We start from the raw sequence: 21,845 nt of genomic DNA on the forward strand, positions 1-21,845 counted from the left end.
ACACGACCAAGGGTGGCTATGTTGATCCACAAGTTGGAGTAGCATCTGAAGCATAGCTAAAAAACTTTTTTTTCAACTGAATTATAGTCAATGTAACTTGTGAAAAATACTTTCTGGTAACAGAAGTTAAACTGTTCATTAAGTAATCAAATGACCTACTGTGTAAGATTTTAATAGGAAAAAGTTAATTCTGCCCAAATATACTTTTGCTAAGTAACAGGTATAACCCATAGCTCTCTTGTTGTAATCTAGAGGACTTACATGAAGTTGGTTTAAAAAAAAAAAAAAGGGTTTAAGGCTGCTATGAATAAAATTTAAATATCAGTTTCTGGTACTTAATTTGAGATTAGTGTCTCCTGCAGCTCTAAAATTCATTTTTTAGTGATGCTGAATGTGATTCTCGAATTATTCATCTTACAAACTCTGGTGTTCTAAAATGTCATCTAGTACTCTCTTTCCAAATAATAACATTTCCCCCCTTAAATGTCATGTATTTTCATTCAAAAGACAACGTGCTAACAGGTAGTTTTTGAGAAAGGAAAGAATCAGTAAATGCTGTCTGTAGCCTATGAGCCCATTTTTATTTCCTGGCATAGAATATTCTATATCTAATATCCTGAGGAGCTGAATGAACTGATGTATCCACAAGCAGATGGGGTATGGATGAGTGTGGAAATTTTGAAAATGAAGCACAGGCATATATATACAAAGTTGCTCTGAAACTGTTAACATTCAGGTTCTGAGACATTTAAAGAAATCCCTTTAAATTCCCCAGAGTCCAGGCTCCTCTCCTTTTTCTCTCTCTCTCCATCTCAGCCCCTGTCCTGGACCCCTCCCTTAACTCTATACACCTGTCATGGTTACCTTGAGAAACACTGTCTTTGGAAAATCTAACTCCCAAATTCTTGGTTGGACAGAATCACTGGACAGACAGCAGCCACAGTTAACATCTTTTGTGCAAACTGTTGTGGGAAGCAGTTGTTCATGCTGGGACCTCTTGCAAGAATTCAGAGTTATTTTAAGGTAGGACATGGACTGAAAAGACCCAGACCCAAACCAGCACTGTGCAAAAGGCCCCACCTCTGGGTGCCCACAAGTGTGAGGCAAAATGCCCACACTCAATAAATACTGAAATCTGGTGTCTTAAAACTCTTAGTCCCTGCGTTTAACAAATATTTATGAAGTTCATGCTTTGTACCAAGCACCACCTGCACAGAGTGGCGTTTCAATGATAAATGACCCACAGTCCTGGAGTTATATTCAGAAATGAGTATGGTGAGAGAACACAGTTTGATGACTGAAACCTGGATTGCCTTTCATTCCAGAATCTGTGAATTCTAGATTCTTTTTTTTTAAATTTTATTTATTTTTTTAAAGAATTTATTTATTCATTTTGCCAAGAGAGAGAGACAGCATGCACACAAGTAGGCAGAGCGGCAGGCAGAGGGAGAGGGAGAAGCAGGCTCCCCGCTGAGCAGAGAGCCCGACGTGGGGCTCGATCCCAGGACCCCGGGATCATGACCTGGGCAGGAGGCAGACGCTTAACTGACTGAGCCACCCAGGCACCCCATGAATTCTAGATTCTAAAAGAAACCAAAGCAAAGGCTGTAAGAGGCTATGTTTGCTGTCTCCCCATGACACTAAGAGCATCATTAGCAGTTAGCAGCATCTAACCTAGCAACTGGCACACAGCGGAGGCTCAAAAAAAGTCTGGCAACCATTCGAGAAGACTGATGGTATAGAGGGAATCAAGTATAAATCAGAGATACTTACTTCTTTGACATCATCATCATTCAGATTTATTGAGCATTCCCAGGCACTGTTCCACCACATCACATATATCTTATCTCACCTTCCAAGTTTCCTAACCAATACAAATAACAGAAAACAGGATAGGACTGTACGATGTCTACCAGCCTTATTGTCCATCAGAAGTGGCAAGAGTTATTTTGACTCTTGGGTGATTAAAGATAATTGATAGAATTTTAGCACCAACAGGGTCACTGGAGGAAAAACACCACTATTAAGAGTCATTATATCTTTATGGTGTACAAATTTTCTTTTCTATTTCCTACATTTTCTCTAAATAGTGATTACCTTTAAAATCTGAAAGCAAGAGGGCACCTGCGTGGCTCAACTGGTTAAGCCTTTGGCTCAGGTCAAGATCCCAGGGTCCTGGGATCGAGCCCCATGTCAGGCTCCTTGCTCAGCAGGGAGTCTGCTTCTCCCTCTCCGTCTGCCCCTCTCCACTGCTCCGGTTCTCTCCCGTGCGTGCTCTCTCTCAAATAAAATCTTAAAAAAAAAAATCTGAAAGCAAGTGAGCAGATGTTAGGGCTTTCACTGATGAGGAAACCAGGTGTAAGGAGGCAGGCGACCTGGCCAGGGTAACTGATGGGCCAGAGATGGCAGCAAGAGTAGCCTCTTAGCATCAGCTCCCAGTTAGGGGCAGAGGTCTGTCAGGCAGGTAACAAAGTTGTTTGCTCAAAGGCTAAGTAGAGTAGGGCCCAGCATTACTTAAACTGAAAACTCTGGAATGCACTGCAGTTCTTACTATGAGTAAGTTAAAGAGCTGCATGAGCAACAGTCTCAAGGGTGGGGTTCTGACGGTCTGTGCTGCCATGCACAGGTACCTTGCTTTGTAACGACAGGTACTCAGGTACCCTCCAGGTACTTTGTACCAACAGGTCCTTGGTGATTCTGGAGTTGTTTAAAGTATGATAAAAAGCAGGGGAGTAAAAAGATTCAAATAGAAAGTGTCTTCCCCAATTAAAAATGGTAATTTTCAACACTTTAACTTGCTGTCTAATTTCTCCTTCCAACTTAGCAGAGGCTGTGTGTGAAAGCGGAACTTGTAAATAGAGTAGGAACGTGTTTGAATAGCCGAGAGCCTCTTGGGTGGCCAAGAAGATCGGAGGTCAAGGAGCCACGACGCTCTATATTATTAACTCAGCAGGTTACTCTGGAAAGATGGTGATGTCATTAAGCGCCTGTGGCACAAAACTATGAGTTCTTTAAGTAATGTAGCAATTTATGTGTAATAGAAAATAGAATATAAAGCCCTTGTTCAAACTCCTTAAATGACTCTCAGTTTTTCTTGACCTGGCCTGAAGTTTCAGGGGTTTCATAAACACCTGTGTTTATGCATGAATTTCTCCTTTCAAGCCTTCAGCAGGTATCTAACCACCAAGCCACATTAGACTATTTACACAAATAGATCATTTTTAGCTCCTGGGCTCTGTAATAGCACCTACGAATGTTCTTTTAAATTCTTTTCAAGAGGAATGATGTACCGTGAGGTGGTGGCGGATGCTGTAGGTCTCCCAGTGCCCCAAATACACTTCTGGGCACCTTTCCCGTTTCCACTGCTGAAAGACTGAAGGATTAGGGAGACACAGGAAAATCAGTATCCTCCTTGGGTAAGGAGATGAACATATTAGCTTAGTCGGTGGTGCTTTCTTTCAATGGGCTCTCTTGTCAACAGCTCTTCACTTCAGATATTTAACTCAATTAGACATTAGGGAAGGAGACATTCAGAACACAGCAGTCAGTTTCCTCCTCTGAAGAATGAGATGATTGATCTAGATGACCTCTCATGTTCCTTACAGCTCTGCATCTATGAAAGAACAATAATATTCTGAATCAAAAGTGTATAGATCTTGGGACGCCTGGGGAGCTCAGTTGGTTAAGTGTCTGTCTTCGGCTCGGGTCATGATCCCAGGGTCCTGGGATCGAGCCCTGCATCGGGCTCCTTGTTCAGTGGGGAGCCTGCTTCTCCTTCTCCCTCTGCCTCTGCTCATCCCCCTGCTTGTGCTCTCTCTCTCTCTCTGACAAATGAATAAATAAAATCTTTCAAACAAAACAGAACAAAAAAAGTGTATAGATCTTAAAAGAAAATTTTGAATTTTAAAAATAAAAAAACGTTCATAAGCAAAAAAGACGAATGACAAACTGGGAAGAACATGTGCAAACTCTACCATGGAAAAGAGGTTTATATTCCTAAGATAGAGAACACTTCCAGAAAAGTGAGCTAGGAGTACAGTCTTAACTACATGAAAAGATGCTCAACCATATGCTTTGTAAGAAGAATCAAAATCACCACTAGACCAAGATTCCAATTCTCATGTGTAAAATGGGCAAAAATCTAAAAATGCAACAAAATCTAAACAACATATCCTGTTGGTGATGCTGTAAGGAAACACCCATATTTTGCCGGTGGAAATGTGAAATGACACAAGACCTATGCAGGGGAGTGTAATGACATGTAATAAATTACATATGCATTTACCCTTTGATCTATGATTCCCAGTTCTAAAAATCTCTTCTGAAGATATTCTGGCCAAAAAATACACACATACAAAGTAATCCACTGTAGAAATATTTGTAATGGCAAGAGAGAGGAAATAACACATATGCCCATCACAGGGAAAAGTGTGTAAAACTGCAGTATGATCATACAGTGGAGTACTATGCAGCTGGAAAAAGGAAATGTGGACCATCTTTACATAATGCTATGCAATGATCTCCAAGACAAACTATTACATAAAATAAGGTAGCATATAGTATGTATTTTGTTATGCCATTTATCTAAGAAGTTAGAAGGGGATATGAATGAATATCTATTTTAAAAAATAATAAAAGTATAAACCAAAAAAGATTTTTTTATTTTTATTTTTTTATTTATTTACTTATTTTAAAGATTTTATTTATTTTCACACACAGAGAGAGACACAGCGAGAGCAGGAACACAAGCAGGGGGAGTGGGAGAGGGAGGAGCAGGCTCCCCGCTGAGCAGGGAGCCCAATGTGGGGCTCGATCCCAGGACCCTGGGATCAAGACCTGAGCCGAAGGCAGACGCTTAACGGCTGAGCCACCCAGGCGCCCCACCAAAAAAGATTTTTAAAAAAGGTTATAGAAGGAGGGTGAAAGAGGGTGGACAGGTCAGTAATAGAAGCCAGGCTTCTCTGAATATTCCTGGTTTTATAAATTTGAATTGAGAAATATGCAGTATAAGCTGAAGCTGGCTTGTACTGGTGCTTGATAAATGTTCAGGTATTTTGTGAGTCTTTACCTTGGTAGCCTGAAATTGGCCACAGTAGGAGGAATTACATCATGGATATCAGCAAACATAGCTCCCGACCTCCAAGCCAGTTGTGAAACATTTATCAGCATACACTGGAAACAAGTATTTTAGGAAAGTATAAAACAAAATTAAATTTAAAAAAAGAACATTTCTAAAAATTGAAAGCAAGATGAAACAAATAAACCTAACACTGAATTGAGTGGGTAGCATTATGGCTGTTTTGACTCAAAAGCATGGTAATTTGACTATATAGCTCTAGTAGAAATACTAAAAGAACTGCAGAAATAATTTTAAACTATTTTCAATATTGTGGTGTGAATGTTGGAATCGTTACTGAGAAATTGTGAGTGTTATGGAACAAAGCAAGTGAATAACTCTGTTACTGTCATGAGAATTGGGAATTTTAGTATAGTTTAATATACTGGTCAGTATATTGCTGACCAAAGACAGGGAAAAAATCTGAGCAATAACAGTAATAACTATCATGGATTTTAAACACACAAAATACGTTTAAATCCTTATGACTCTCAAACACCTCACGGGGTCACCTCTGGAGGATGCTAGGAAAATAAGCTTATTAGGTTGCACATTGATAAAGGCAATTCTCCTGTTTTTTCTATGTACTTCAAGGTAACCAAGTAGTTAATGAAGGAGTGTTTATAGAAGTATTCTAGCTAATAAACACAGGAAGAATGATAGAATTCAAATACTACCATTCTGTAACCTCCAATGAAATTATGAATCTAGGTAATGATCAATGCCTAGCAACACCACAAAACAAAAGACAACCAGCAATGAAGGGCCTCCTGATTGAAATGTACCACATATCACGGTCTATAAAGAAGTGTACTTGCTAAAAAAGTATTTGTGTGTACATCTCAAACCTGAAGGAGATCAAGCCTCTAGATCTAACTACCAATCTACAGGAAATATAGGGTACAGAAAAGTATTTTAAGTGACAACAAAATCCAAATTGTGCGAAATTGTACGGAACAGATGACCCAGTTTTTCAACAAATAAACTGCAAAGGAAATAAAGAGACATGGAGAGAAAACATTAACAGGAACATATAAATTATGGACAATCCATGAACCTAATTTGAACAAACAGTAAATCAATCAATAAAAACATTTGAATATGTTATGTACATATATATATACACATATATGCACACACTGTACATACGTGGGTATCTCTCTGTTTATGTGTACATACACACATATGTGTGCACTGACATACATATGCATGTATGTGTTACATATGCATGTATGTGCGTGTACATATATTAAGATAACTGGGAAAATCTGAACGTGGACTAAAGGATTTGATAATATTAAGAAATGGTTAATTTTTTAGGTATGATGAAGATTTTGTTTTAGAGAAAAATGACTCATTTTCTGGAGAAGTATACTGAATATTCATAGGTGAACTGGGATACTATGTATTTGTCCACAATTTTTTTAAAGATTTTATTTATTAGAGAGAGAGTGAGCGAGACAGCAAAAGAGAGAGAGCATGAGCAGGGAAGGGAGGGAGGGGCAGAGGGAGAGGGAGAAGCAGACTCCCTGCTGAGCATGGGGCTCTATCCCAGGACCCTGGGATCATGACCTGAGCCGAAGGCAGATGCTCAACTGACTGAGCCACCCAGGCACCCCTATTTGTCCACAATTTGAGGTATGGTGAATGGAGGGATTAAGTGGCAGGGAGTTGAGATTAGTTTAAATTGGGCGAGGGGTACCTAGCACTCACTGTAACTAATCTCTATTTCTATATAAGACTAAAATTTTCCACAATAAAGTTAAAAAGTATATGCACAAAAATGACAAAAAACTAGGTAGCTAATATTAACAAGGTGGTTATAGAACAATATCAGACCAAGACATTCCAACTTAGGAGTCCACTGTGATCACCTGAAGAGCTTTTTCACAATATAATCTCGGAACTACCATTATATCACCGAACCTCGAAGACTCAAGGAACCGTGTCATGTCCCTCAAAGACTGTGGACCACTGTTCAAACCCAGTAAAGGTGGGGGCTGCACATTATTCACCCACTTTTTATATCCATGCTGGATACATAAGAGGTACTCAAAAAATATTTGGTGAATTAATGACTAACCCTTGGTAGTGAAAATGAACAGGCAAGCTTAGAGCAGCTAAATGCTAAATGTGCAAAAAACATTCATATTTGATATTATAAAAATGCACTTAGGTTACTGAGTTTAGAGAGCATGGCTTTCTGTTTTAAGTGGAATGGGTTCTCATCATAAAGCCACAGACTAGTCACTTCAAACAGCTACAAGTAAGCTCCCAGAATAAAAATAGTTTTAAATACACAATTGGGTGGGGTGTGGCTAGCAAATATTCTGATTCTACAATCTGCTTTGGACAAGACAGTACTTCTTATGTGACTAACAAAGCAAATAGCAGTCAGATTCCCTGTGCTGAAATAAGTATACTATTTGCAGAAAGGGTTGAATGTCCAAGCCTTATCCAACAAAGACACCACATTTTCCAAAGTTAAAGGGGAATATAGATCGACAAATACCCACATGTATTTACATATCCCCAAAAGAAGGCATATGACCACCTGGTATGGACTTTGTCTCTAATAAGTACTAAACGGAGCCAAGCCCACTGTTTCACCATGGGGAAGAGCAAAATACCTCAAACACAAGAATTCTCTAATTTTAAAGCTGGGAGGAGCTTAGAAACCTAGCCCAATCTTTTCATTGTCTAACAGACACCTAGAGAGTTTGAGGTGAGAAGCCCTGAAAACAGCTTGAGTAGCCACCATGAACAAATGGTCTACACAGGTGCACAGCGCGAAGAGCTGAGAATTAATCTTCTGTACTTTCACATGAATGCTATCTAACAGGGTAACAGTCTCAATTATAAATAAATGTGTGTGTGTGTGTGTGTGTGTGTATCCATACAGACATACAAAAATACTAGAATATGTACTTGTAATAATTCCTTTAAAACAACTTCAAAACAAAAAACCCCAAATTCTACAGCCTAGCCTTCAAGAGCATCCATGTGACCTCACCTACTTTTTCACAGTCTTATCCAAATGAACCATAAGTAGATGGAAGGCAGCCATTTCTCTTACTCATCTTTTGAGGTATCTTACAGACATAGTAGAGCACATATAATAATTACAAAAGCTGTTCCATAGATCTCCAAGTGATGAAAGAATGATGAGAATATAAATTTTCAAATTCTCCTGTTAATCTGAACTGATATAAAAGTCATATTTCATATGTATCTATGAATATTATATAGAGACATATAGGACAGTGTAGATTTTTAAACATGGCAACCAATGAAAGGTTTAAATGGGAGAGTTAGGAGAAAGGCAGTCAGTGAAGGGAGCTATCCATTTACCCTTCTATAAAGGCTCAGTCTAAAAAATACAGAAAATTATATGTAGGAGAGGAAAAAGGGACAAGAAAAAGAACAAACCTTTATTCCATCCATTGGTCAAACACTAAATTATTTCAATTATCAGTCAGTCCTGAAACCATTCTACTTTAATTCTGCAGAGGTTTTAAAAATGTTGTTATCTATGCCTGTTATGGAATTTTCCTTCTCACCTACTTAACCTGTACAGTTGATTTCACTTAGCTCCAAAACAATGAAATTAAATAAGATACAAAATTTGGTCTCTCAATGTCCTGTTTGTATTAGATTTTTTAGGATCCTGAAAACTGACTTTAAGAGTCCCCTAATATTGTTAAAGGGAATTCTAAGTATTGAAAATGACAATGATAATGTTTACTTTCATCTTTGGGGGAAAAATGTTTCTAATTGGGCTGAATCAAGATTTCTGAAGGAAATTGTAAGGTAAGCCACTGATATTTTTAAAAAGCTGAAAGCAAAGTTTGAGGAATTTTTTTCTTCTGAAATGAACACAACAATCTCATCAGACATGGTATGACATTATCATGTCTTAAGGCTTTTGCCATCTCTACTACAACTCTAAAGTAAAATCCAAAATTAAGCAATAAAACCTGAAGCTATTTACTGAACATATTGTGTTATAAATAAAGAGTCCAAATCCTTCAGGGTAGTTATATTGCTAACTCTACTATCAAATTCATGGATGTCTTGCCTCTGTCTGAAAACTAAAATATTTAATATGTAAAAATTAAAGTAGATATTAACATATTTAAAATTTCTCTTATTAACTTACATTAAAATCCTAAGGACTTACATTAAATCCTAAGATATAAAACAACATACCTACATTTTAATTGTTTTTCTCAAGCTCAAAAGTAAGTAAGAATTGGAGTAAGCTATCTGCATAAAAATTTAGGAACATTAACGGACACACTGAGGGCCTTATGTCATAATTGAAGAATTTAGAGGATGGTTTAAATCCACACACACCCCTCCAAAAGACTTCCTCTCCTACTTTTATATACTACCAAATATTTTCAACCAAATAACACAAGAATGTGCTTTCAAAAATACAAAGGTCGTATTATCATCCCATCATGAACCAACCTAAATATCTGAGTAATAACTTCTAAAATAAAAACTCAGAAAAGATGGTACATGGTTAAAACTATTAATATATATTTAAGACAAAGAGTTTATTTTTCAGTAAGAAAACAAGGAAAGAGAGCCCAACCTGATCTTGTATGCCTGCCCAATAGAACTTTCCACTATAATTAGTACTCTCCACTTCTCGGGGGGAGGAGCTTAAACTCAGGGGAACTTCATGAAGTAAGGGAGAAAGAGTATAAATACTGCAGGACAGCTCTGGAGAAGGTACCAGTGTGCAGACATTGCTCACCTGGACACAGGAGGGCTCAGAAAAGCTGCCAAGAAACCATCTCCAGGAACTTCTGGCATCCAGGTAAGTCTATGACCTGATGCTCTGGTGGACTTCCATGTTAGCTTGTTTGGAAACGAGCCTCGATAAATTAACTATTTGTTTTTTTTCACTAAAAAAAAAGTGACTTTCCACTAAAGTGTACTCAGAAAGTTTAATCCTTAGCAGTCTCTATAAAAAGACAGTCCTAATAAAACCATATTTGTAAAAGTATGTCCTATTTAGTTTATTTTGAAATTACTGGATATTTCAACCTATGTTAAAGACCTTGAATTATTAATACAGGCATCTAATTCTGGTTTCTATATTTCTTCTTTAAAAATCACTTCAGTTTTACTTGATTGCTTGAATGTGGTTTCCACTAACAACTTAAGTCATATATTCATATAACTAAAAATTTCTAATTCCGGTTTATGGAATATATTAAAAACAGATAGGATAAGGTAAAAAAGGTAGTTAACAAAATAAAGAATTCATGTGTCCAACACCAGACAAATAAAACAGGTCAGTAACAGGAAGTTATTCTTTTCTGTTTTTCAGAAGCCATCTGAGAACATGTTGCCACAAACAGCCCTTTTGCTGCTAATGTCCTTGAACCTGGTTCATGGAGAATTTTATGCTGAGCGATACCAAACACCTACAGGCATAAAAGGCCCCCTACCTAACCCCAGGACACAGTTCTTCATTCCCTATGCCATAAAGAGTAAAGGTAAACTTTATATATTTTGCTGTATTAACCAACTGGTTGTTGCTTTCTACAATCTTAATGATCTCTTGAACAAAATGCTTTTAACTCTATTTGGTGTTTAATTATCTTCAAACTCCCGAATTTGTCCAAAATACTAAAACAAAATGAGTGATGGAAAAAAGCAGGTCTATTCAAGAACATTAATATCCTTTACACAGTGAGTAGAGTAGAAAGATGTACCTGAAGGATATTAAGAACTCTTACGTGTGGAAAGTTTTTCCCTCAAATGGCGCTTCTGTACAAAAAACTAACCATAATGTAGAAATATGAATCCAAAACAAATTAATCAAGTTTAAAAATGTCTTAATGAGAAATAACTGCCAATTATACAAAGAGAGTAGCAGGTTTAGGTATCTAAATACTTAACCATCATTTACTTGTACAACCAATTCGGCTAGCCCACCAATATATACAAAACCGAGTCTTAACTATCAAATGAAATCTAACGCTTTTCCACGAAATTTAATAGGCAAACGAGGTGGCAATTTTCCTAACTACTTAGACATTTTTGTAGGGGTTAGTAGTCAAGTACAAAGACTTAACTGCCATGTACTAACTGTGGGGCCTCAAGTAAGTTACTTACCCTCTCTGTGCCTTAATTTCCTCATCCGGAAAAGCAGCAGCAGTGATCTCAAAGAGCTGTTAGGAAGTTTGAGTTACCCGCTGTAAAGTACTCGAGTATTAGCTGTATTACTGGTACTTCACCTCCTCACGCTGTGGTAGTACTGGGGCGGTGGGTAGCTTTAGATACGTTTTAGCTTTGTTCCTGAATCTCTTCCCTAGCTGTTCAGCTTTCTCAGATATTATGAAGAGAAGTGAGAAAATGCACGCACACTACTAACAGATCCTCAAAGAAGGGCAATTATTAGGTTTCACATTCACTAATTCCACGGAACGACATCTGGCACGCACTGCCTGAAAAACATCTACTGAATTAAACTGCATCATCTGAACTGATTGTAGGATTCAAATTTCCTTTCCTTAGTATTTTTTCATTATAGTTACCTATTTTACCTTGCAAATAATGCTAAGGATATTTGCCGTAAACTCTACAAATGATGCTTTTGGAGATGACCATTTTCAGCAAATTAAACTTACAGGATTGTCTTCTTAAAAAGAAAGATGAAATTTAAAACATTTCATGAAAGGAAGCTTAATGTTTAAAAATAAATGCACAGGTGCGTCACAAAAACATCTTGAATGTCTCAAAATACAGATAAAATACGAGAAAGAGAAAAGTTATGAAAGAAAGAATAAAAGGTAAGGAAACCTGCTACTTCCCTTGAAGCAATGAATGGCAAGGTGAAATGCTAGGACATGTATCACTGGGTATATTCTCTACGATCACAAATTCAGACTTTTTATAGTTTACCATACAGCCTTGAGTTTAAAATCAAATGCACCACTTATGGAAGGTTAAAAATATTTCTATTTTCCCACCTTACTGTACTGTGTCATCCTATTTCTGCAGAATAAATGAAAATATATATCTTACTAACAAATGAAAAACTTAGAAGCTGCATTTTAACTGCTAAACCCACTACAGTTTCTACTTGATAATACAAGGTGGAAACTCAAGTACATTACCATTCACTGGCAGGCACTAATGCACTAAAAGGAAGACAAAAGCCAACAATCTATACACGTATAACATTAGGTTGATAACAGAAATACAAAGAGTGCCTATGTAATTCCTGGGCCCATCTGTTCACCACAGGCTCAAAGAGGGCTCAGCCAAAACACACCAAATTATGCTGCAAAGGAATGCAGAGCTGGTGGCCCCATGAGTGCCATATTCTGACATGATCAACCACTATTTTGGTTTCTGGACTTTCAGAAACTTTTCTGCTGGGCAATCATTTTTCCTTGAGCATGGTATCACCCTAATCTTTCATTTTTTTTAATTGGCAAGCAACAAACAGGGGCTATCCCCCAAAGACAACAGAACTCACATTCTTTCTTACATCAAGAGGTAGAGGACCTATGAGGGCAACATTCCAAGTGACTGAGATCACCCTGTCCTTGGACTTCCAGTCTCAAATGGTGCTCTATGGAGTCATTTTCTTTTCTTTCTTAAAAGATTTCATTTATTTATTTTAGAGAGAGAAAGAGAGAGTGTAAGGGCGGGGGGGAGAGACAGAAAGAATCCCAAGCCAACTCCGAGCTGAGCGTAGAGCTCGATCTAACGACCCTGAGATCACGACCTGAGCTGAAACCAAGAGTCGGATGCTTAACCGACTGAGCCACCCAGGTACCCCCACTATGTAGTCATTTTCAGTAAGACTGTTTTTCCTCCCTATTTTAACAGTTAAACAGATTTCCAACCAGACTAAGATAGTCATTTTTAGTATGGATATGACCTTTAGGAGATTCAGAATAAGATTCTGAAGCAAACCCATTCAATCTAATATAGTTTGCATTTGAAAAAAAGTGCTATTTTCTATTTATTCATCTATTCTATTTGTAATACATTACATCCATTTATATTTATAGACATTATACTGTATGTACACTAAAAAGTCAATCTATCAATGATATGAGTATATGGAGATCTTTTCCATAAATTAATTTTTCTCATAGTCTTCTTCCTGATGCCATCTTCTGAAAATCCATGAGTGAATAAAGCTCCAGACATTTAAATATTTGCAAAATGAAATATAACTCTAATTAGTACAAAATATAAATATCCAAGTCTAAAATAATATTCCTATTTTAGCATATCTACTTTAATGATTCTACTGTGTATTTTATATTTCATTTGTCACCAAATGTATTTCAAATATCAGGAATACCCAAGAGAATAATATTAGCAACTACTACTGGCTTACTACTTCTTACATGCCAGTTAATATGAAAGATTTTTAAAAATATCATAATGTACCAGCAATTGATAATTAATGTGGACCATACCCATAAGCATATGTTTTCAAAGGCAATTTACAATTCATTTAATATTAATTCCAATTTACTCTTCATTCTGATTTCTAAAGCCATTAAAGATTTAGGTAAAGTTTAAGTATATTAATTAGTCACTTTTGTACAAAAAAGATGTGGCTCAAAAGTCACAGCCATAAGTCATTCTCAGGATTTTGACCAAACCATTCAATAACTATGCCATTTGCTAAATCTACCATAACTACGAACCATTTTCCAGTAGTAAAAGAATCTAAATAGTATACGCAGGCATTCTATCTATCTTCCTAAAGATTTATTAAACACAAAATTATTTTAATACAAATTTTGCAAATAGACATTTAAATCATACCCAATTATTACCATTTTTGCTAGCTATTGAAGAATTTCTCTGAGAAAGAAAAGCGTATTTTATTTTATTTTTAAAAGATTTTATTTATTTATTTGACAGAGACAGCAAGAGAGGGAACACAAGGAGGGGGAGTGGGAGAGGGAGAAGCAGGCTTCCCACGGAGCAGGGAGCCCGATGTGGGGCTTGAGTCCAGGACTCTGGGATCATGATCTGAGCCAAAGGCAGATGTTTAATGATTGAGCCACCCAGGCGCCCTGAAAAGAGTATTTTATAATAGATATTTATGATGATTGCTGCCTAAAGATTCTCTGATATGGTAATATATCCCCAGTTATATATCTTAATACCAGAATGCTCTGTTAAATCCCACCTTTGTATGACTAAAACCAAAACCCTGGACACCTCTTATCACAGGGACATTTGTTGTACTCCCTTCATGACTGAAGCTCTTATAAGATGCATCCTGTGCTTCCCCATACTTGTAGCCCAAGAGCCCTTTTCATGTCACAGGCAGTGAATAAACAATTTATGAACTGAATTCATAATATCAGTAGAAGTATTTGGTTCAAATGGACCCACAGCTCTGTGAAAGCAACAATAACTGTGTGCATTAATCAAAGAAAACTTTAGATAAACATTTTAATACTATTTTATATACTCTGCCCACTGGATCTAATTCTCTAATTCTTTGTTTCAATGTTAAGTCAATGAAAGGAGGGTGTAGGAGCTCATGGTATGTACTGAGGGTGAAAAAAATACATCTAAACTGTGTTCAGCAGGCTATGACAGATTTTCTCACTGATGTCTGATAGGATAGCTTTTGTGAGAGAAAGCTGTTATAGTTCTTAAATGTTTTCCCATTTATTCTGCATTTGTCTTTTTCTTCCTTTCTATCCAATACCTTTTTTCCCCTTTCCTCTTGAGGTAGATGATATTCCCAAAAGAAATGGGGTAAATACCCCACTGTACTCTTACTCTAGACAAATTCTTCAACCCCAGTTTATTTTCATGGATAATGAAGATGTACTGAAAGTATTATAGTAGCCATGGTCCATCCTCTCTGGCAGTGTTTTTAAATACAGTATAAAATGTATTATCTGAAACCATTAAAGACTAGTCTGCCAAAGTGGACTGACTGACAGTGCAATATCATTACTAATCATCTCTCTCTCTGGGTGTGTGTATCGGCATGTTTTTTAGGTGTATCAGTAAGAGGAGAGCAAGGTATTCCTGGTCCACCAGGCCCCGCTGGACCTCGAGGGCACCCAGGTCCATCTGGACCTCCAGGAAAACCAGGCCATGGAAGTCCCGGACCCCAAGGAGAGCCAGGGTTGCCTGGACCACCGGGACCATCGGCCACTGGGAAGCCAGGTTTGCCAGGACTCCCAGGAAAACCAGGGGAGAAAGGACCATCTGGACCAAAAGGAGATATTGGACCAGCTGGTTTACCAGGACCACGGGGCCCACCAGGGCCACCCGGAATCCCCGGCCCAGCTGGAATTACTGTTACAGGAAAACCTGGACAACAAGGACCTACAGGAGCTCCAGGACCCAGGGGCTTTCCTGGGGAAAAGGGTGCACCAGGAGTCCCTGGTGTGCATGGACAGAAAGGGGAAGCAGGATATGGTGCTCCTGGACGCGCGGGTGAGAGGGGGCTTCCAGGCCCTCAGGGTCCCATGGGACCACCTGGCCCTCCTGGAGTGGGAAAAAGAGGTGAAAATGGGTTTCCAGGACAGCCAGGCACCAAAGGCGATCAGGGCTTTCCAGGAGAGAGGGGACCAGCTGGCCTGCCAGGCCCCCAAGGTCCTCCTGGGGAACGAGGACCAGAAGGCACTGGAAAGCCAGGAGCCACTGGAGCCCCAGGCCAGCCAGGGATTCCTGGGACAAAAGGTCACCCTGGGGCTCCAGGAATGGCTGGGCCCCCAGGGGCTCCTGGCTTTGGGAAACCAGGGTTGCCTGGCCTGAAAGGACAAAGAGGACCTATTGGCCTTCCAGGAAGTCCAGGTGCTAAAGGGGAACAAGGCCCAGCAGGTCATCCCGGGGAACCAGGTCTGACTGGACCCCCCGGAACTATGGGACCCCAAGGACCAAAAGGTATGGCAGGCAACCAGGGGATTCCAGGCCCTAAAGGTGAGACAGGGCCAGTGGGGCCTGCAGGACACCCTGGGGCTAAGGGAGAAAGGGGTTTGTCTGGGTTAGATGGAAAACCAGGGTACCCGGGAGAACGAGGCAGCAGTGGTCCTAAGGGAAACCCAGGGTTACCAGGCCCAAAAGGGGACGCTGGAGTTCGAGGACCTCCTGGTCTCCCAGGCCCTGTGGGCCCAGCAGGAGTGAAGGGAATGCCTGGACCCAATGGTGAGACTGGTCCAAGAGGTGCCCCTGGAATACCAGGAACCAGAGGCCCCATTGGGCCACCGGGCATTCCAGGATTCCCTGGATCTAAAGGGGATCCAGGAACTCCAGGTCCTCCTGGCCCAGCGGGCGTAGCAATGAAGGGGCTCAATGGTCCCACTGGGCCACCAGGGCCTCCAGGTCCGAGGGGTCACACTGGACAGCCCGGCCTCCCAGGTCCCCCAGGCCCCCCAGGCCCCCCAGGCCAAGCAGCCCCGTCTGAGGGTTTTATAAAGGCAGACCAAAGGCCTTTTGTTAGTGCCAACCAGGGAGTCACAGGAATGCCTATGTCTGCTTTCACTGTTATTCTCTCCAAAGCTTACCCAGCTGTAGGCATTCCCATCCCATTTGACAAGATTTTGTATAACAAGCAACAGCATTATGACCCAAGAACTGGAATCTTCACCTGCAGGATACCAGGAACGTACTATTTCTCCTACCACGTGCATGTGAAAGGGACCCATGTCTGGGTGGGCCTGTATAAGAACGGCACCCCTGTAATGTACACCTATGACGAATACACCAAAGGCTACCTGGATCAGGCTTCGGGGAGCGCCATACTTGATCTCACGGAGAACGACCAGGTGTGGCTCCAGCTGCCCAACGCTGGGTCGAACGGGCTGTACTCCTCGGAGTATGTCCACTCCTCTCTCTCAGGGTTCTTGGTGGCACCAGTGTGAGCATATTCCCAATGAGCTAATGTAAGTCTGCTTGAAAAGGCATTCCCCAACTCCACCGCGCCCCACAAAGTGCATATGGAGGTAGGCCAAAAAAACGTGACTAATTTTAATTTTCCAAATACGGATTTGAGCTTTCAGACCAACCAGTTCTCCCCCCCGAAAAAGTGAGCAGCAGTAGTAAACAACAGGTGAAGACTCTCTTGAATTTCTAGTCAGCAGTCCCAAGGCTCTTTAAAGTTTTCTGTGAACTCCTTCAGTATTTAAAAATTTCACCCTGAAAGTCCTACTAGGCTAAAAAAATAAAATGATCACAAAGAAACCCTGAAATGTGACATTAAATCACGTTAAATTTGATTTCAGAAATTCAGCATTTAAAAAAAAAATAAGCCTCTTTCTACTGATTAACAGGAGAACTTCTAGGAAACATTCAGAGGGTATCATGTCTTTCTAGAACTCAAATACTTGAATATTCAAATTTAAAAGGCATTGTATGCCCTAAGATCTTTCTCAGGTGCATTACTCGAAGGCTTACATGGCCCCTTTGTCAAGATCTATTCAAATGTACAGGTGCACATAAACTTCCTACAGTTCTAATAAAAAACCAAAGGATGATGTTAAAATCTGAAATGCAAGGTGCTTTAGCCACGAACATTTTCAAACTTTTCTGTGACTGCAGAAAAGCTTTCTATATACCCTTCACAACTTGGAAATGGGTGTCTAACCTAGTTTATTTACTTAATACAAGTGTGATTAATTTGATTTAATTCCATATTGAGTCTTACAGATTATGATTTTGTGGGTTTACAGATTATTGCCATATGGACCTTGAGCCTCCCACTCTAGTGAAATTATAGTTAACGTCAAGGGTTTCAAAATCTGGCTAGAAATGAAAAGATATTATTTATTTATGCTCTGTACTGTATTTTTATGTTGCTGCTTAAAACTTTTAAGCTGTGCCTCACTTATTAAAGCATGACATGTTTTACCTACTCCTTATTTACAAAGCAATAAAATAACATCAACAGATTTTTATGCTGAATTTATTTGAGAGCAGCAATTTGCTATTCTCAACCATTCTTTTAAGGGTTTTCACTTTACAAAGTTTATAAAAGAAAAACAATAAAGTGGTAGGTGGCTCTTACAGTTGTCATGGATACTGCCCTCTACTGGGGATGGTCATTCGCACACGCCCCCCAGCACTCTGTGTGGACTATGAAAAGGCACCCACAGGACCACATGGGACCTACCAGCCAGGGTTGAGGGCCGGTGACCAGGCACAGAAAAGTGAGACAATCTCCCCAAAGCAGTGATTTCTTCAGGGAAGGAAATAAGGAGGTGTCAGAGAAATATGTAATTTTTTAAAAAAGTATTCTGCGGTTACTATTTATTGCCTTGACATGTTTTTAGTCCCAATATTTAGGATTATTTTGATGACTTAAATTACGTTAAAAGGAAGGCAGGCAATTTTATGTCAATCAAAAAGCAACCCTTTTCTAAGCTGAGAAACACTGCTCTTGAGCATCTATCAGTCCACTAGGTATCTCAGGACAGTCTGGTTCGAGTCCCCGAGGTAATCTATGATAAAACATCCCTGTACTCCTTAGAAGTAACCTCCGAGTAACGTTACCAAGCTAATCTGAGATGCAGCTGCGAGGCCCCACGTGCAACTTGGCCATGTCCCTGACCCATTCTGAGTCAACCAGTCCTGTTTTTAAGCAACAAGAATGGAATTCTAAAGAACCTCTTAAAATATAAACAGTACCAACTTTGTAGCAAAATTTTAGATAAAATCAAGTCCTAATTGAGGAACATTAACAAGATAGGTAACTTCAAAGTAATTTACAAGCTGCACAGCATTTAAAAACATCAATTAGAAGGTCTCCCTTCACATTACTCACCCTTAAAAGCTGACATTTTATAATTGTGTTGTATACCAGCAACTATATCCTTCCAAAAATCAAATGTTTTTTGACCATTGTTCTGCTAAAAAAAAAGAAAAAAAAAATCCCAAATGTTAACCCATGTAATAATGATGTTTTTAAGCACAGTAAAAAAAAGCAAGCAATTACAATATTGCCGTAATCTAAAATCGGGACTCATATTTAGAAAAGATAACCGATGAAAAAACTCATTCTCTAAATGGGACTTTAAGAAGAAAAATCTAAGAAAATCACTGGTACAAATACATATATACACACATACAACTAAATATTAATATAGCTCATGTAGCCCAAATAAAATAGAAATTTCTACTCAGTGTGAAGTCTAAAAATTATATATTTTAAACACAGGAGTAAATTTACAGTGTTATAGCTTTTGGGATATCAGAATGTACCACTTCATGTACTGGGGCATCAATGGGGCTAAGAAGCCTCAAGTCCTAAAGTCCTAAAAGCTGGTTACTTTAGAATTCAGCGCACATTTACCTGATTTCAATAAAAAAGAGCAGCAAATCTCTATAGGAGAGATGAAGGAGGCTCCAAATCCAAAACATAAATCACTTTTGTATTTTTTAAAACCAGGATGCAAATAAACATTACATTGAAACACAGAACACTGCAAGGCCTTGCTTTCTTGGAAACATTATTAACCAGTGTCCTTCTATCTAAACTACTAGACATTTGTCTCTAATTAAACTCTGAAATATCTGAAGACTAATACATTTGTTTGAAGTCACTATGGATGAAAAACTGATCCCATCTCATGTAAATAACGTCTACATAATAAAATAATTACTCAACAGAAACTCGCAAACACATGACTAACTCTGGCTCAAAAGTAAACCATTATCCATGTTCTATTAATAACATGATCGTTATGATTTTCAAAGACAACATATGCAAAACAGAAAAGTAATTCTGACATAAAACTGGTGTCTGTTCACAGATTGTAAGCCCTAAGTATATTCAGTCTTCATCAACAGTATAAAGTCTACACGCATCAAACTGTTCAAAATGATGAATTTAAAAACTTCATCTCATTTTTTTGATTTTGTATTATTTAGAGTGCTTAAGGACAGGTGGAATTTTCTTAATTATCTTTAATTTTTTTTTTTTTAATTCTGCTAATGAAACCAAGAAAATATTTTTTCCAGCTGTGAAGTATTTTCTTTTTAGACATTTGCACCCCCTGCTGGAGAATAGGTTTATTATCCCTGGGGGGAAAAATGGTCAGGGCTACTTAATTTTCCCAAAATATTTGACCAAATTCTCTATGTTTTTCTTCCTTAGTCACTTCCAAAACCACAAAGAAGAAACTGAGTAAAACTCACTCAAAAGACATATATAATTAAGTCCTCTGATTTATGACTGAATACCTATCGTAATTTCTGAAAAATGAGTCCCTGGCTCACCTTTGTTAGAGAGTCCACCACTCTGGCACAGAGAAGCGCTCCTGGCAGGTCAAAGTAGTTATCATAAAAATAATATTTTCCTGAAAAAGAATAAAATTGTACACTGGGAACAAATTAACACCTCATTTACGTGACACACAGAAACTTGGCTGAAGAGACACCAGACTTTGGTTTGGTTACTTAGAGGGGCCTCTATTTCAATTCAGAATGGCTCTATTACAGGCGTTCACTGTCTTTAAAGAAGGGTTAAGCTACAAGAAAGTTTAAAAATGATATCCCTAATTTAAGGATCTTACGAAAAAAAAAATTTACGTAAAAACTAGACTATACCCTAAATATAAAATGGGTTATGAAAAAGCCACAATTTATGGTACCAATGTCACTGAATTTCAAGACCATCAGCATAACACTGGAGCACCATGAGGTAATCTGCACAATAGTACCTTTTCATATCTGTGCTGGTTGGTCCACCTTCAGTTTAACGTGAGAAGAACCAGAGCGATGGAGGAATAATAATAATAAAAAAAATCACATCATGTAAGGACATAGTGTACTTATCTGGGAAAAACTCACGGGCACAGCACAGGCACTCCAGGATCTCAGGGAGGAGAGGGATTGAATTTATCCTGTCTGGCCCTAGGACAGAATTAAACTTGAGCCCTTCCTTGGTGTAGATGTCACTTTTGGACTCTGCCATCCCTGGGCAGACACTTGATGACCCATGTCACATTCCTTTGGCTCATGTCTGATCCCAGCCACTGCTGTGCTAAATGGCATCATCCCACCTCAAGCACACCTGTGTCATTCACTTTCCCCAGAAGGCTGTGGAGTCCATGTGGCTCATGTGGTAAGCCTCGACCAGGAGCCAGTGGGTGAGTCTCAAGTTAAGGGGCCAGTGAAGGCTCCCGTCCCTTGGATTGACAACTCTGGGAGGTATTCTCAGTGCTTCTCAGAGATCCCAGTGGAATCCAGCCCCCACTGTTCCTTCCTTCTATGGCTCACTGTCTCCACTATCTCACTCCTGTATACCAGATCGGGACCAACCACTCTGCTTTGGGGGGATCCCAATGTCCTAGAATCCCTAGAGAACCCTTGTACAAAGAGGAATCAAACAGAACCAAAGGTGAAGCCAGATTGTAGTTTAATGTGAGAAAGTACTTTTCGAATGGTCATAACTATTGCATAGGTGCCTGATTTCAAGTCCTCCCTTCTTCCCATTTGCAAGCTAGGTATGAAGCTATGGAACACAGCAGTCTTGTTCCTTAGTGTCCACTAAGCACGATACCCAGCATACTGCAGGCACTCAACAAATGTTTGTTGAATGAATGAATGATCTAACAATGGAATGGATTTTTGGAATGAGGGAGTGCCGCAGGTAAATTAGGAGAAAACCCTCTGCAGGGGCCAGATGTCTATCCCTTTAAATGTCATTTAATGCCCGTCACTTCTTCATATCAAATTACTAAGAATGTATAAGAAATAAAGTCAA

General features: G+C 39.1%; 2 protein-coding genes across 5 annotated transcripts in view; one reads left to right on the forward strand and one right to left on the reverse strand.

Annotated features, from left to right (window-relative positions):
• NT5DC1 (5'-nucleotidase domain containing 1) overlaps positions 1-21,845 on the reverse strand; it is a 150,241-nt gene that overhangs the window by 115,520 nt on the left and 12,876 nt on the right. For 3 of the 4 annotated variants that reach the window (XR_013441139.1, XM_078054838.1, XM_036082232.2), the window contains exons 5-6: positions 20,357-20,436; positions 18,903-18,987 (exon numbers count right to left, since the gene is read on the reverse strand). Coding sequence is in view for 3 of the 4 variants with exons in the window: in XM_078054838.1 (XP_077910964.1) it covers positions 18,903-18,987; positions 20,357-20,436 (165 nt within the window). In the remaining variant the exon portion in view is untranslated. The remainder of the gene's footprint in view (positions 1-18,902; positions 18,988-20,356; positions 20,437-21,845) is intronic. The other variant, XM_078054837.1, reaches the window with a different exon arrangement.
• Positions 9,874-18,030, forward strand: COL10A1 (collagen type X alpha 1 chain). Its single transcript, XM_078054840.1, has 3 exons — positions 9,874-9,944; positions 10,461-10,629; positions 15,134-18,030. Exons 2-3 carry the CDS (start codon positions 10,476-10,478, stop codon positions 17,002-17,004), a joined length of 2,025 nt encoding a protein of 674 aa, XP_077910966.1. The 5' UTR covers positions 9,874-9,944; positions 10,461-10,475; the 3' UTR covers positions 17,005-18,030.

Source organism: Halichoerus grypus, chromosome 9 (genome assembly GCF_964656455.1).
Source record: "Halichoerus grypus chromosome 9, mHalGry1.hap1.1, whole genome shotgun sequence".
Classification (NCBI taxonomy): Eukaryota; Metazoa; Chordata; class Mammalia; order Carnivora; family Phocidae; genus Halichoerus; species Halichoerus grypus.

Bases quoted from the DNA above. Each gene is read 5' to 3' on its own strand.
- COL10A1 (XM_078054840.1), top strand. From the start codon at position 10,476: ATGTTGCCACAAACAGCCCTTTTGCTGCTAATGTCCTTGAACCTGGTT. The intron at 10,630-15,133 runs GTAAACTTTATA...CATGTTTTTTAG, and splicing joins CTATGCCATAAAGAGTAAAG to GTGTATCAGTAAGAGGAGAG.